Here is a 16003-nt window from a genome sequence, read left to right as displayed (position 1 = left end):
GTAATTTCAGCCTGGGTGCAAGGAGAATCATTTGTAACATCTTGTGAAAATTCTCACACTCTTGAGGACTTGTTAAAGAAAGTAAGAGTCAACCTGAAAAGAGCTCTCAAAAGACAACGAAATAAGCCACATGATAATGTTGGATGTTAACCCAAGAATAAAATAGATATTCATGCATCTATGCATATAAATAAGTAGTCAAATAAGTAAGTAGATGGCAGAGACAGCTCTTCTTCCCAGGAACATTCTGATGAATACATTTCTGAGTCTAGAATCCATACTCTTTCCATGACACTGGGTTACTTAAAGGCTAACTAGCTAAGTCCTAAGTAATCAGCAAGATCACTTCCTTGACATCAAATGGCTTGAGAAAATATAGGCTATCACAGGGAAACAGCCACCAGGCAAAACAGCCTCTAAAAGAATACCCCTTTAAACCTAACCTGTGACTTACTTTATATCTCCAGGCAAGGTGCCTCCATGGGCTTGTAGCAGCAAGATCTGCAGCTGTTGGACCTAAAAGAAGCAATGAAAATAATCAGCTAGTTACCACCCAAAAGCTACTTATCACCAGGCATGGTACATACATCTAAGGAGGATTAAAAATCCGAGGCTAGACCTAGCTACACAGTGAGTTCCTGAGCACTAAGCCAGACCAGAATACACAGTCAAGACTGTCCACTTCAATTGGCAAAATGCTGCTTATCTCTTTGTAATGAAGTCACTACAATTAGCAATAGGGTAATTTTACTCAATGCCTCTGAAACCTTAAGTACATTTTAAGCACTACAGAATACATCAGAGCTAATGAATCAATGATAAAAAGATAAGCATTACATGAACAACTGCTATGTAGAAGACGATGAGCTGTGTCTTTGATTTATCTAAGTATCATAGTGAGTTTTCATTAAGTATCCCCTTTTAAAAAAAATCAAAGCACTGGGATATGCAATGTAACAGAAATATAATATGGCCTCTACTCTTAAGTCTGCATGTAGTTGAAGAATAACCTAAAATGAGAAAGAGAAGGAAATAATAATATAAGCCCGACAACACGAAGTTGTCAGGTACAGTTAAGTGCCTTAGAGCTTATGTGGAAACATTCTCTTCCAGACCCTTGGGCTGGTCTCTGTTAATGCTTTGGAGCCTCACTCGTTACTGCCTCTTTTCTCTGCCAGACTTTCAACTTCTCCTTCTATCATCTCCTTCCTATTAAAATACATTCACTTCTGCCCCATTGTTCTCTTTTCTAAAGTTCAAGGAAAATGTTCACACCAGTAGTCTTTATTTCTTTTTATTCATCTCTCATTAACCTATTTCAATATGATGCTTGCCCAGATTATTATAGTATAGGTATTTTCCAATATTCATTCTACTTTATTGACTGGTAGCATCAGGCTTACCAGATACTATACTCTCTAATTTCCCTTTTCTGATTGCTGTCCCTTGGTTCATCTTTGTTTCACTTATCCCATAAATGACCAAGTCTCCCGAAGATCATTATCTTGTATACTATTTCTTTATATTCTTAATTTTCATTTACTCTTTCAATTACCACGTAGAAATTTGTGCCTTCTAAGTTTATCTTAACTCTTTATCTTTCTTAATTTTAAACTTTATAATTGACCTGATTTTCTATTTCATTGCCTACAATCCTCAGTGATTCTAGGTCAGTGCATATCTAGTTCTATGTGCCAAACCTGGGGACCACACCCTCATTCCCTTATCTGCTGATTATGTTTCCTTATCACTACTTCTATCATCCTAAATTCAAGTCCCCAATACTAAGTCTCACTTGGACTACGGTGCCTTCTTAAATGGGATCCACACGTTCTTGCACCACTTTAATCCACTTCATAAGTTGGATTATCTTATAGCAATCTTTTAGTAGTGTCAACCATCAGTGTGACCACCTACCTTAAAATAGTTTTCTATAGTTTACAAATCCTTGATCAGATGTCAGCTTTCCTTTAGCCCCACACAGTAATACTCTTTCCTTGCTTTCTGCACAGTAGCCACACTGGCACCCTTTTCAGCTCTTCAAATGTAACAACTTATTTAATATCCACAATACACTAGGAAGCAGGTGCTATCATTTCCATTATGTAGACAGGGAAATGGAGGCACAAAGACCTTTTACAAAGCACACAGTAAGATAGAGCACTTGGTCTTGAACCTGGGTAACCTGACTACAGTGTCAATGCTCCTGATAGGTTACTCTTCTCCCTAGGACTCCTCCTTATTTCCTGTAATTTATTCCCATATAAAGCCCTCACATCTCAGTTCAAACACTGCTTTCAGGCTAGATGTATAACAGAAAATCCTACTATATACTCTCATAGTATACTATACCAAACTATCCCAGTTTATGATAGCTCATTATCTAACTATTTAAATATTATCTCTCACGCCAGACAATAAACTCCATGAAGGCAGAAACTGTTGTTTTGTCCAACAAGATATCTATGTTAGTATGGTTTTTGTCACATAATGATTAGATAAATATTTACTGTTGGGATGAATAAAGAAGTGATTAGAAAGTGACCAGAAGATCCAACAGGCAGATAATTACTATTACTCTCTACAGAGACCCTGAAGAAGAAAAAGGGAAAAGAGATTATAGTTATCATCACTGTGGAGGAAGATGGAGGAGGGAGTACTGGACGGTGGGAAATACAGTTCCAAGTGGAAATTAAGTCCTCTATTCTCTAGCATGCAGGAAAACGTGATGCTTTTAAACCTGCATGGGTAGGGCCGTGGATGGAGATGTGCACCTTTAACACTTGAGAGGCAGAGGCAGGCTGATGTCTGTGAACCTGAAGGTAGCTTAGTCTACATAGTGAGTCCATGCCAGTCAGGGCTACATAGTAAGACCCTATCTCAAAACAAAGGGAAACAAACACAAAAACAAAGAAAGCAAAAACCCTAGATCAACACCTGAACATGGTGGTGGTCACCTTTAGTCCCAGCAATGAGGAGACAGAAGCAAGACGCTCTTCAACGACAGAAATGGGCAAGGGCAGCCTGTGCTACATGAGTCTCTGCCGAAAAAAACAAACAAACCAAGCAAGCAAGCAAGCAAGCAAGCAGAAACCCTCAAAACTTCCCATATCAATACAATTCCTGCCTTCTCAGTTCCTACCCCAAGACGGAGCTGCTCTGTAAGTCATCTTTACAGGGCCACACATTACATGGAGTTAGCTACCTTTCCATTTCTGTTGAGTGATTTTAAGCCATGTGTGGTCTCTTTAAGCCCTCTCCCTATCCTATTACCCATCTGCTTGCAATTAGAAGATAAACTGCCCTTAGTCCCGGTTCTGTTTCAGTCTTGTCTGATTAGTTCTTTCAGTTATTCAAGGCTCTCCCATATTTAAAATACAAACTTATATTTCGTTGTCCTTGATTACCTGGACCATTGCCTTTTCTCATTTTGCCTCCTTGGACAAAAAGCCATTCACTTATTTACTAATCTATTTATCATCCCATGACTGGCTCTTAGTACTTCCCTGACCTCATAGTCATTGCCAACAGCTTCCCTGTAGATTAAAAAAAAAACCCAATAGATACTTTCCAACGTAATATTTCTTTGTAAATTTATACTTATGCCAACAGTCCTTGAAATGCTCTTTCCTTGGCTTTGGTGACGTTATTAGTTTCTTTTCCTGTCTATTCTTATCTGCCTCTCCTTTCCCATTCTTTAAGTGCCGGTGCTTTCAGCTTGTGAGTTTGGACCTCTTCGTTGCGTCCTTTAGCAGACATTGTGAGTCCTCTTGCTGTACTCATCTGCTCACTACGTTCAGAAACCATCTAACTGCTACTGCTCTTGCAGCTGCCTCCTTATCCTTCCTCCGAGACCCTCTACATCCAGCCCATGCAGCCACCTGGATTTGCGTTCTTTGTACTTACATTTCCCACATGTCTTTCAAATTCACAAACTAAATATACCATTTCTGTTCTCATGTACGACTCTGGGTTTCCATCTGCGTTCCTTGGTCAATATAACACTTATTCAGTAATCCAAGTAAGAAACTTGAAGATCAAACTTGGCTCCCCCTACCAGACTTTCTTCTCCTACATTAACTCTGCAACTAGGCAAACCCCATAAACTCTATTTTCCTCTTGTTCCTTGTCTTCTGTGTTACCTTTCCTTCATATTTATTGCTACTGTTTTTAATTCAGGCCACAGTTCTCACCCAGGTTAATGCAAAGCCTGGCTTATTTGCTTCTTTTTAGTCATGGCCACTTTTCATGTGTTTTCTGTACAAGTGCACAGAAAACAGATTTCCCTCAACTACACTTCATCACTCTTAAAATCTGTAGTTCTCAGTACTTTCCAGTTCCAAGATCTTTAACAGAACATATTAAGAAACGTCAGGATTTGGCTCTTGTAAAGGTTTCTTGCTTTATCTGCTACACTTTATTCTTTTATCAGTAAAATCCCCAATGGCATCCCCAATCTTTAAAATGGATAGCAAACACAGTATTAGGATTTATTTTAAAAGTATAAATAGAACAAAGAAATAGACGTTCTATCATCCCATTCACATATTTGTAACTTGCCTATAAAATCTTATACCTGTTGTTTAAGATGATTTAGTTCAGCTGCCTGGGGATCAATATTAATAATAGGTTTGTTCTTGATTTTTCTTGCTCTGTCAGCATAGCGAAGGGTATTTAATGTTTCTTCTAGATTGGAATCAGCAGGACTCACACAGGCAATCATAAGAGTGTGGCTATTGCCTCCTAGAGAATCTGAAAAAGAAGGGATAATGAAAGCAAATCAAATTAGACAAGTGGGATGCAAGCAAAGGCTGCTATTGGGCAGATTCAATTCAAAGATGAAGGAAAAAACTGTAGTGATGCTTTTGATTGGGCCTTGATTTTATTTTTCAGGACTATTAGGCTTTAGCTTTTAAAACAATTCTAATTATTGTTTGAGGATTTCATATATGCATACAATATATTTTAATTCTATTCACCCACTCCTCCCAGAACCACCCTCTACCTCCCCTAATTTTTTCTGCTTTTCTTTTTATAGCCCACTGATGGCAACTTGTGCTGCACATATACTTGAGAGTGTGGAGTCATCTTTAAATTTGTTTCAATAGAAATATCGAGAAATTTCAGATGTGTGAAATGATATAGTTTTTAGACTCCTATTTTAAATATCACCATACTCAAGAGAAACTATGAGTTCATCAGTTAACCAGGTTTAAAACAACCAGGCCTTGCCCAGGTAAGTTATGCACCTCTATTGGGATTAAATAGTCCTAAGATGTCCCCTCTATGTAGATTTTTAACTCTCCAAAGAAATCTACTTAGCATATTGTCAACTAAGCAAACAGTAACCAAGTTCACTTTCAGGTGCAAAGTCCTAAGTACGGACTTCTTGGCCATCTGTGAAGACATTTCCCCACTATCTGAGACTGGATTGCCAATAGCTATTTCACCTACTTATCACTTCACAGTGAATGTAACAGCCCAATAGCTTGTTGCCTGTTTTTCACCTTTGCTTTCTCAACACTATCACTCCAAGCTACTCTTTCTCACTTTAGAGGCACATTAGACTTACCTTGAAGCAGTCGAGTCAGCTTGGAATCTCTGTAGGGCACAAAGTTACCCTTTTTATCATCTCCAAGAGCACTGATTACATTCCCCAAGCACAGAAGGCCTCGATTAATATTAATACCTAATAGCAGGAAACAAAATTCAAAAACTGTTTTGGAAAACATCTAACAAATATCTACATTTTTTTCTGAGAAAGAAAAGCAAAGACTTCATAGAAATATTGCCATCAATACTAAGGTAAGGCCTTAATTCTATTCCTTTTGCTGAGAGTGGTACTTAAGTTCAAGGGGCAAAGGTCCAAATGTTGGGTTTGTACAAGTGAGTCCATTGTACTTATTCTTTCTCATAGAAACAAAGCAAATGCAGATAATAATCACTATGGCAAACATCATATACAGTTATTAACTTTTGTATTCATTAGCACAGTCCTTAAACTAGCACTATGAAAACAGGTATATAACTATTCTAGTAATCATATTATCATTATTTTCACCACCACTCTTGCTCTCTCTACAGGTAAGGAAAGTGGTACAGGGGTTGGGTGGCTTGCCTACATACATATAGTAGTAAATGGTAGGCATGAGATTCCACTTGAGAATTTCAGCCAAATCCTATGCTTTTCGAACCACACTGGGATATCATACTTCTTGTTGCATTAAAAAGGTAGACTACTGGGCTGGAGAGATGGCTTAGCAGTTAAGAGCACCGACTGCTCTTCCAAAGGTCCTGAGTTCAAATCCCAGCAACCACATGGTGGCTCACACCATCCTAACCAGATCTGACCCCCTCTTCTGGAGTGTCTGAAGACAGCTACAGTGTACTTATGCATAATAAATAAATAAATCTTTAAAAAAAGGTAGACTACTTCTCTACTTTAATATCTACTTTTCTTTTGAAATAGAGCCTCGCTCTGCAGCCCAGGCTGCTCCCCACTCATGGCAATCTCTCCACCTCAGCACCCTGAGCTCAGCATTTTTAATTAATTCAAACACAGTCAAAATCATGGAGGTTTCTCTAAAGTATCTGACTTATTCCACTGTTACATTTACAGTGCAAAGGCTTTTTGGTATACTGCTTAATTCCGGGGGCTGTGGTGTCATGCAGGCCTACATTGCCAATCCTGCTTCTGTCAATGTCATAGGCACATGGATAGCTTCCTCTGTAAAATGAGGCAAATCTATCTACTTTGTTGGGTTGTGGTAGGAATTATATGAGCTGCTATACAGAAAAGAAAATTAAATGTTAGACAAATGCTACTTTGGCTTAAATGTTTCTGTCTTCTTCAAAATTCATGTTGAGATTTGCTCTCCAGTGGTGGTACACACCTCTAATCCTAGTACTCCACTGGAAGAGAAAGGAGGATCTCTGAGTTCTCAGGAAGCCTGGTCTACACAGCAGAGGCAGGGCTATGTAGACTTAGCTCCAAAAAAGAAAGGAAGGAAGGAAGGAAGGAAGGAAGGAAGGAAAGAAGGGAGGGAGGGAACGACGGAGGAGAGGAAGGAAGAAAGGAAGAAGAGTGAGAGAGGAAAATAAAAGAATAGAAAAGAAAAGGGGTTGGGAATTTAGCTTAGTGGTAAAGTGCTTATCTAGCAAACGAAAGGCCCTGGGTTCGGTTCTTAGCTCTAGGGGAAAAACAAAACAAAACAAAACAATGTTGGGCTGGGCTGGAGAGACAGCTCAGTTGTTAAGAGCACTGGTAGCTCTTCCAAAGGTCCTGAGTTCAATTTCCAGCAACCACATGGTGGCTCACAACCATCTGTAAAGGGATTGGATGCCCTCTTCTGGTGTGTCTGGAAATAGCTACAGTGTACTCATATAAATAAAAATGGATCTTTAAAAAAGAAAAAGAAAAAAAAGACAAAACAAAACCCCAAAAGAGATTAAGGATATGGTGTGACAGGCCACACTGTCACAACCCTTGTGATTCAGGACAAGTAGCCAGGCCCTTTTGTCTTTCTGCCATGTGAGGGCACAGAGGAGACAACTTCATCAAACACCAATTCTGATATCATTTTGGAATTCTTTGATTTCTGAGTAAAAACCTAATTTCTACTGTTTACAGATCAGCCACCCTAAGGTATTTTGTGAAAGAAAGTGGAGATGGACTGTGAGAACTTGTGTCGTTACTGTCAGCACTACTCGACACTTATTCAGCCATGCTTTGGATTCCTTCACAACCTGAAACAAATAGTTACACGATCCTATTATCGTCTGGATATAAAATCTTCCCAAAGGCTGCATGTTGAAGGCTTCATTCACAGTTGGTAATTTCACAGTTGTGAAATTTCAGAGGGAAAAATTAAAGACTCTTTTCAGGGCCATTCCTGTTTTGATTGTGAAGATTCTGTAGTTCTGGTTAGCTGGGGCTGAAGAATCAGCTGTGATTAACAAGATACCAGAACTACTAAAGCAAAAACTTTGCATTACTGGGACTATTGATGCTGGTTAGCTGGAGCTAAGAAATTAGCGGTGATTAAGAAGAGACCAGCATCATTGAGGTGACATCTTCTGGGAAGTGTTTTCTGAGAGCACAGTGGCTGTGTTCCAGATATAGCCAAAGTTGTACATTGTGCTGTGGCTGGACTTGGTAATATGTAAGGGTCACCCAGGTGGTACTGGTTTTGAAGGCATGAAGGGGTCACGCAAAGCAGCTGAGGCTCGGCACTGTGAGAGGCCATGGAAGGCCATTGGTGAAGGTGCAGCCTCAGTTGCAATTGAAGGCCCAGGACCGAAGGGGTCATGCAGTGTTTTGGAGATGCCAGTACCATGAGATGACCACCAAGAGCAGCAGCAGCAGTGGAGTACAGGCATCTGGAGCCTAGAGGACGACGCGTGTGCTACAAAGGGCATGGCTGGAGAAGTGACCCAAGCCCTTAGAGAAGCCCAGAAGATCGTGAGTTGGATCCCAGACATTGGACGGTTGGAGATTGACTTTTACTTTTGATTGTGACTGTGCCCTGATATTTTCCCTCTTGAAGGAAGAAACTGTTTTAGTGAAGCCCACAGTTAAGAGACTTTTAATTGTAAAAAGACTTTGGATTTTAAAAGAGATGGATATTTTAAAGAGATTGAAAATTTAAGGATATGTAAAGACTGTGGGACTTTTAAAGTTATTTAGATCTTTAAAATCTACTACAGTTGGTAGTGCCTTTGAGAGCTGACTGGATCACAAGAGCCATTGATGAGTTCTTAGTTGAATATACTATTAGGAAATTTCAAAACTGAAGAAAGTAGGCCCTGGAAGCAGTGTTTTGAAGAGTGTATCTTGATCTTTCCCTGTTCTGTTGACTCTGCTTTCCAGAGATGAGCTAAACAGGTTGCTACCATCAGCCCTCTCCATAATGGTATTTAACCTCACCACAGACTCAGTGAAGGGCTTAGAATCCTCTAAAACTTCAAGCCAAAAGTTAGCTTTCTTCCTCCAAGCCAGTTTTCTCAGATGTCCTGTTTATAATGAAAAAAAAACTCCAAACTCCCCACTGACTGCATCTTTCATGGACCCTATTTTCTCTCTTCTTGTGACTATCAATTTGACATTGTCTAATATTTCAAGATTAGCTTGGTGCTGGTCTAATTGGCTGTCTGTATGTAGAAAAATGAAAATAGACCCATATTTGTCACCTTGCACAAAGCTCAAGTCCAAGTGGATCAAGGACCTCAACATAAAACCAGATACACTGAATCTAATAGAAGAGAAAGTGGGAAAGAGCCTTGAACTCATTTGCACAGGGGGAAATTTCCTAAACAGAACTCCAAAGGCTCACAGTCTAAGATCAACAATTGATAAATGGGACCTCATGAAACTGGAAAGCTTCTGTAAGGCAAAGGACATAGTCAATAAGAAAAATTGGCAACCTACTAATTGGAAAAAGATATTCACTAACCTCACATTTTATAGAGGGCTAATATCCAAAATACATTAAAGAACACAAGAAGCTAACCACTAAAAAACCCAAACAACCCAATCAAAAAATGGGGTACACAACTAAATTGAGAATTCACAACAGAGCAATCTCGAATGGCTGAGAAGCACCCAAAGAAATGTTCAAAGTCCTTAGTGACCAGAGAAATGCAAATCAAAATGACCCTGAGATTCCACATTACACCAATCAGAATGGCTAAGATCAAAACCTCAGGTGACATCACGTGTTGGAGAGGATGTGGAGAAAGAGGAACACTCCTTCATTGCTAGTGGGATTGCAAACTGGTACAACCACCCTGGAAATCAATCTGGAGGTTCCTCAGAAAATTGGAAATAGATCTACCTGAAGACTCTTGGAAATATATCCAAAAGATGCCCCACCATGCCACAGGGGTATGTGTTCCACTATGTTCATAGCAGCCTTATTTGTGATAGCCAGAAGCTGGAAACAACCCAGATATCCCACTACAGAAGAATGGATGCAGAAAATGTGTTTCATTTACACAATGGAGTACTACCCAGCTATTAAGAACAAGGCCATCATCTAGTCCCTTTGTTTTCTTTGACTCTCATTTATAGACCTTCATTTAATTTTTCCCACTAATTCCCTCTTTTCAATCTATATATCACATTTAAATGTCCCTTATCTACATCAGATCAGTATTCCTAAGCGATAGATCCCTTTGTAGCAGTTTGCAGAGCACTTTACTTCACTCAGGAAGCAGCTGCTGAGACATATCAAGTCTGTGTGCAGGTACTAAGCCCCACATTAGCCCTCAGCTTTCCACTTCATTTTCTGTCATTAAGACATCAAAATGAAGCCTGTGACACTAACACATACTTGGGAGGAAGAGGCAGGGGGATCTCTGAGTTCTAGGACAGCCAGAACTACACAGAGAAAAAAAAAAAAAAAAAAAAACCGTGTCTTGAAAAATGAAACAAAAGACATTAAAATGCTAAGTTCTTAGCAAAGGTGGTCCAAAGTTAAGAGTACTGTTGCTTTTGCAGGACCTGGGTTTGGTTCTCAACACTGACGCTGTGACTCAAAATTGTCTACAACTCTAGTTCCAAGGGATCGGACACTCTTCTGGTCTGCACAAACACTGGCCATATGCATGGTGTGCATACATATATACAGACGAAACAGCCAAATACAGAAAAATAAATAAATCTTTTTCAATGTTCAGATTAAGGATGGGTAAATAAAAGCTGCCCAGATAAAATGATGTGCTGAGTTCTTATAAAACTCTGTAAAACTGAAAACAGACTAAGCAATAAGTTGAGAATATTATCCAGTTCCACTGAGTGCTTATTCATTATGGCAAAAATAAAATAATAAAGGAGAAAGTGTTTAAAAACAGAAATACACCTTTGAAGCTCCCACAGAGGCACATTACAATAGGTATCAGCATCGAAAGAGAAGCGTACAGGAGGGAAATGAAGTAGCTCTATGTACAGTCGTTCTCTACTAAGCAATCTTGTTTGTTACTGGACAGTTGACAATATCTGGAGATAGTTATTGTCACAACTTGGCGTGAGAGCTGGGCGTGTACTTCTTGCATCAAAGAATGCATCTACAAATGCTAATACACATCCTACAATATACAAGACACACCTCTAAAGTTATGTAGTTCAAATTGTCAATAGTATCATAGCTGAGAAATCCTGGTTAACACGAAAGGAAAACTATGTATGGATATAAGGCAGGTAGACTGGCTAAATAAGTTTTGGGGAAAGACTTAAGTCTTAAGTAATAGTGTATTTTGGTGTTCACCAGTCAAGAAGGAATGGAATAACCTGTTACCAAAACAGACTTTACAACTTACATAGGGGGATTGGGATGTAGCTCAGTTGGTAGAGTGCCTGTCTAGCAGGTACTACAAGACGTCCTGGATTCTACATTTAGGGCTGCATAAATACTCATGGTGGTACATACCTGTAATCTCAGCACCTAGAAGAAGGTAGTGGCAGGAGAGTAAGAGTTTAAAGTAGCCTTTGGATATATAACAAGTTCAAGACCAGCCTAAGATATGTGTGACTTTAAAACATTATCATCATCAACAACAACACAAGCAAAACACCTTACAGAGGTAACCACTCAAAAGACAGAAAGTGAGGCGAGTTCCTGATGACCTCAGTCACTTAGCAACATATGTGAACCTTTCCTTTGTCCATAAAACAGGAACAATCCTTTCCTCAAATCATGGGACTATGATAAGAAATAAAATGATATCTGTTGAGAGCCATATACAAGTAATTCTTGTTGAATGAGTGGAGAACCTTAGATAACCTAGGTATTTGCTAAGTCAGATGAGACTGAAACCCTTTATCTACTCTGATGACAATTACTTCACCTTCAAGAAGGCACTGTGACTGATTAGAGAACTGGTTGCTTTTGCTTTTAAGTTAGTAGAGAAAGAACAGCTGATTCTAGAACTGAAACGATAGAAATCTGGATTCAGGAGATCAAGGAGCACGGACAAATGTCAGGAAGCTCAGCAGAGGAGACAGTCAGTCCCTGAGTGCACAGGCTCGCTAGCCTAGTTCAATCAATGAGCTTTGGGTTTCATGAGAGATTCTGTTGAAAAGCAAGCAAGCGAACCAAGAAGATAATCAGGGTACACACCCAATGTCCATCACAGGCCTCACATACATGTACACATTCTCCTTTCATTCATAATTTTTTTTAAAAAATTGTTTTGGAGCTAAAGAGATGGCTCAAAGGTTTGGAGCACATTCTGCTCTTGCAGAGGAGCCAAGTTCAGTCCCCAGCACTCAAGTCTGACGGCTCACAAATGCCTGTAACTTCAGCTTCAGAGGAGCCAAAGCCTCCTCTAATCTCTGTGTTGCCACTGTACTCATGTGCACGAACCCAATGATGCATAACATTAAAAATAATCTATTTTACTTTAAAATGCTTTATTATGTTCATAGTAGCATTATTCATAATAGCCAGAAGCTAGAAAGAACCCAGGTGTCCCTCAACTGAAGAATAGATACAGAAAATGTAGTTCATTTACACAATGGTATACTACTGAGCTGTTAAAAATGAGGGCATCATGAATTTTGCAGGCAGATGGATGGAACTAGAAAATATCATCCTGAGTCGAGTAACCCAGACCCACAAGGACATGCATGGTATGTGCTCACTAATAAGTGGATACTCACCATTAAGTACAGGATACCTGTGGTACAATCCACAGACTCAAAGAAGCTAAACAAGGAAGGCCCAAGCAAGGATGCTTGAATCTTACTTAGAAGGGGGATAAAATAGCTGTAGGAAGCAGATGGAGGGAAGAAACTGGGTGAGAGAGGGGATGGGGAGGGAAATGGGGGGCTTTTAGGTACCGGGAGAGACAGGAGAGAGGTCCAAGGGCCAGGAGGATGAATGGAAATATGCAACTGGTGGAGGTGGGGGTTGAGTGGAGAATCTCTAGGAAATCCAAGAGACCTGGAATAGGGCACGCTCTCAGGAGTTAATATTGGTGACCCTAGCCAAGATTGGGTGACTGGGTAGATGTAGGTGATAGAGCAGATTTAAAATACTGTTAAAGGGTAAGTCATCGTTCATCTTTAGATGGGATAAGAGCTGCCTATGGAACACCTATGGGATTTCCCCACAGGCAACTACAATTATAGGCGTGATGAGGTATAGAGTGTGGGCTCAGTGTTAGCAATGGTAGTAAGTCAGTAGGAGTTATGAGCATCTGCGTGGTTGAGATCATTTTGAGAGGGGTATCAAGATGATAGGCATGACTAAGAAGAGGAAGGAAAAAGAAAAGGAAGCACAGGCTACTTCAGGTTAGGGTATATAGAAAGAGAAGAGGCAGAGTCTTTATAAAATGAGAGGAACTTGGGAGAGGGCAGTACAGAAGTAATACACTCTAAACACTGCTGTCACTAAAACAGGAGGACCAAAAAGAATCTAACGGATTCAGTTGCTTGGAACACTGGCAGATCTCAGAAACCACAGTTTTAAAGGGAAGAAGTTGGAGAAGTGTCAAATGTGGGGAGTGAATGGGGAAGAGAAGTGAGCCAGTAATAAAATGAGGATAAATGCTTTAATTTACAACTGTAGGAAACTTTAGCATGCCTTTGTGTTGAGGGTAGAAAAGATCAGTAGTGAGTAAAACGTGAAAAGCACAAGGCTGGTCATACCGTTCAGTGCTAAAGGCTTTCCTAACCCATGCAAACACCTGCGTTCTATCCCCACAAAAGACAGACAGATACAGTCAGGGAGTATGGGCCCTTGATGAAGCCAGGTTTCTGAAGGCAATGGGGTGCTGGGGCGGGGTGTGTGTGTGGGTATCAACAGAAATCACTTTGGTGTGCTGGATCAACTCAAATATTTGGATAGTGATATGTTGTGGATGACAACATAAGTTGATGGATGTGGCTAGAATACTCTAGTTGATTGTAGGACTGAAAATGCGCAGGGGCCAGGGACTAACAACACAGTAGTCTGGCACTATAGAATTTTAAGACCAAAAAAAAAAAAAAAAAGCATATGAAAAAAAAAGCATATCATGTTTAAAACGCAGTATACAAACCTTCAAGTCAAATTGAGCTTTAAAGAAAAGCCATGTTATAGAAAGTCTGATTGTGAGGGTGGTGTAGGGATAGGCACATGCAGTATTCTGTGCAAGAGGAAGAGAGAGCTGTGCTAAAAGTATACAAAACCCAGCAGAAACCGAAAATGTGGTGGGGGCCACATAACTTGAGTGGATAGTGTGGGTTGGGAAGCTAGGTGAGGGCTTGGGGACAAAGGGCAGTGTTTAGGGCTCATTCTATAAGCAGGGTTTCTATTATCTTTCAGTTTCTATTTGGGAACAGGTATCACAAACGAAGTGACATTTTAAGAAGTTGATCTAAGCTGGGCGTGGTGGCACACGCCTTTAATCCCAGCACTGGGGAGGCAGAGGCAGGCAGATTTCTGAGTTCGAGGCCAGTCTAGTCTACAGAGTGAGTTCCAGGACAGCCAGGGATACACAGAGAAACCCTGTCTTGAAAGAAAGAAAGAAGGAAAGAAAGAAAGAAAGAAAGAAAGAAAGAAAGAAAGAAAGAAAGGAAGGAAGAAAGAAAGAAAGAGAAAGGAAGAAAAGAAAATAGAAGAGAGAAAGGAAGAAAAGAAAAGAGAAGAGAAGAGAAGAGAAGAGAAGAGAAGAGAGAAAGAAAGAAAATATCATCCTGAGTGAGGTAACCCAATCACAAAAGATCACATGGTATACACTCACTGATTAGTGGATATGAGCTCAAAAGCTCCAAATAACCAGGATACAATTCACAGACCACATGCAGCTCAAGAAGAGGAAGACCAAAGTGTGGATGCTTTGGTCTTTCTTAGGAGGAGGAAAAAAAAAACTTAATAAATGAATTCAGTACAATAGCAAGAGTCAAAATTAATTTCTCTATGATCAATAATGAATCTGATTAAAATGATTAAAACAATCTCATTTGTGATAGTTATAAATATAAAAGAATACACAGAAATACACAAGAAGTGAAACACCTGTACAGTGAAAATCGTAAAACTCTGGTGAGATAAATTGAACACACACACACACCCCACACACAAAAATGCTCCCAATGTTTGTGGAATAGAATAGATACTGTTAAAATGTACATACTGCATCAAAATACCAATGACATTCCTTACAAAAATAGAAAAAAAATAACTGCAAAATTCATACTGGAGAACAAAAGCGTCCAAAGTAATTTTGTTTAGTGACAATAGGGACCCCAATCGAGGCAAGTACTAGATCACTGAGATACATTGTGAATGTCCCTGTTTTTCTCTGAGACAGGGATGTGCTATGTAATTGAAGTTCACCTTGAGCTCACTATGACCTTAAACTCATGCTCTCTTTACCTCAGATCCCAACACTAAATAAAGAATGAAGACTTGTCTTTTGAATTAAAATGGACAGAAGTAGAGGACATTATTTTAAATGAAGTAAGTCAGACATAGAAAGATATAATGTGTGCATAGAAAGATATAATGTGTGCTCTTTCATATAAAATTCAGAAATTTTGATTCCAATGAAGAAGAGTGATTTAAATACATTGGAGAAAGTTGAAAGTATAGAAAGTATAGATAAAAGGAGGTTGGATTTGATTGGTACAAGATGTATCCATATATGGAAATATGCCACTGAATCCTATTAATATACATAACCAAAAATAAAATATTAAAAAGTAAAGACTTCGGGCTGGAAAGATAGCTTAGCAGTTAGTTGAGAGCACTGGCTGCTCTTCCAGAGGTCCTGAGTTCAATCTCCAGCACCCACATGGTGGCTCACAACCATTTATAATGTGATCTAGTGCCCTTTGTTAAGTAACCCAAGATGGACTTGCTACATAGGCCCGCTGTACTTAACAAAACTGTTTAAAAACAACAACAAAACCAGCAGCAGCAGCATACTTACTACTCTTAATGTAAATTTTGTATGTAAGGATGCTTTGCCTGCATGTGTGTCTGTGCATTATGTAGTGAAGTGCCGGAGGAGGCCGGAA

At 39.5% G+C, this 16003-nt stretch overlaps 1 protein-coding gene and 1 long non-coding RNA gene across 4 annotated transcripts in view; one reads left to right on the top strand and one right to left on the bottom strand.

Moving 5' to 3' along the window:
* Gm52438 overlaps positions 1-5916 on the top strand; it is a 64660-nt gene extending 58744 nt beyond the window's left edge. Inside the window, exon 3 of the long non-coding RNA XR_003953096.1 lies at positions 5039-5916. This is a non-coding gene — a long non-coding RNA (predicted gene, 52438). The remainder of the gene's footprint in view (positions 1-5038) is intronic.
* Positions 1-16003, bottom strand: part of Kif4 (kinesin family member 4) — a 101207-nt gene that overhangs the window by 56847 nt on the left and 28357 nt on the right. For 2 of the 3 annotated variants that reach the window (NM_008446.2, XM_006527855.4), the window contains exons 7-9: positions 5573-5689; positions 4577-4752; positions 455-516 (exon numbers count right to left, since the gene is read on the bottom strand). In NM_008446.2, coding sequence (NP_032472.2) covers positions 455-516; positions 4577-4752; positions 5573-5689 — 355 coding nt within the window. Of the gene's footprint in view, positions 1-454; positions 517-2937; positions 4540-4576; positions 4753-5572; positions 5690-16003 lie in introns of those variants that run through there. The other variant, XM_011247528.3, reaches the window with a different exon arrangement.

The sequence above is a fragment of the Mus musculus genome, chromosome X (assembly GCF_000001635.26).
Source record: "Mus musculus strain C57BL/6J chromosome X, GRCm38.p6 C57BL/6J".
In the NCBI taxonomy this organism is placed as follows: domain Eukaryota; kingdom Metazoa; phylum Chordata; class Mammalia; order Rodentia; family Muridae; genus Mus; species Mus musculus.
This window is presented reverse-complemented; position numbering and strand designations above follow the sequence as displayed.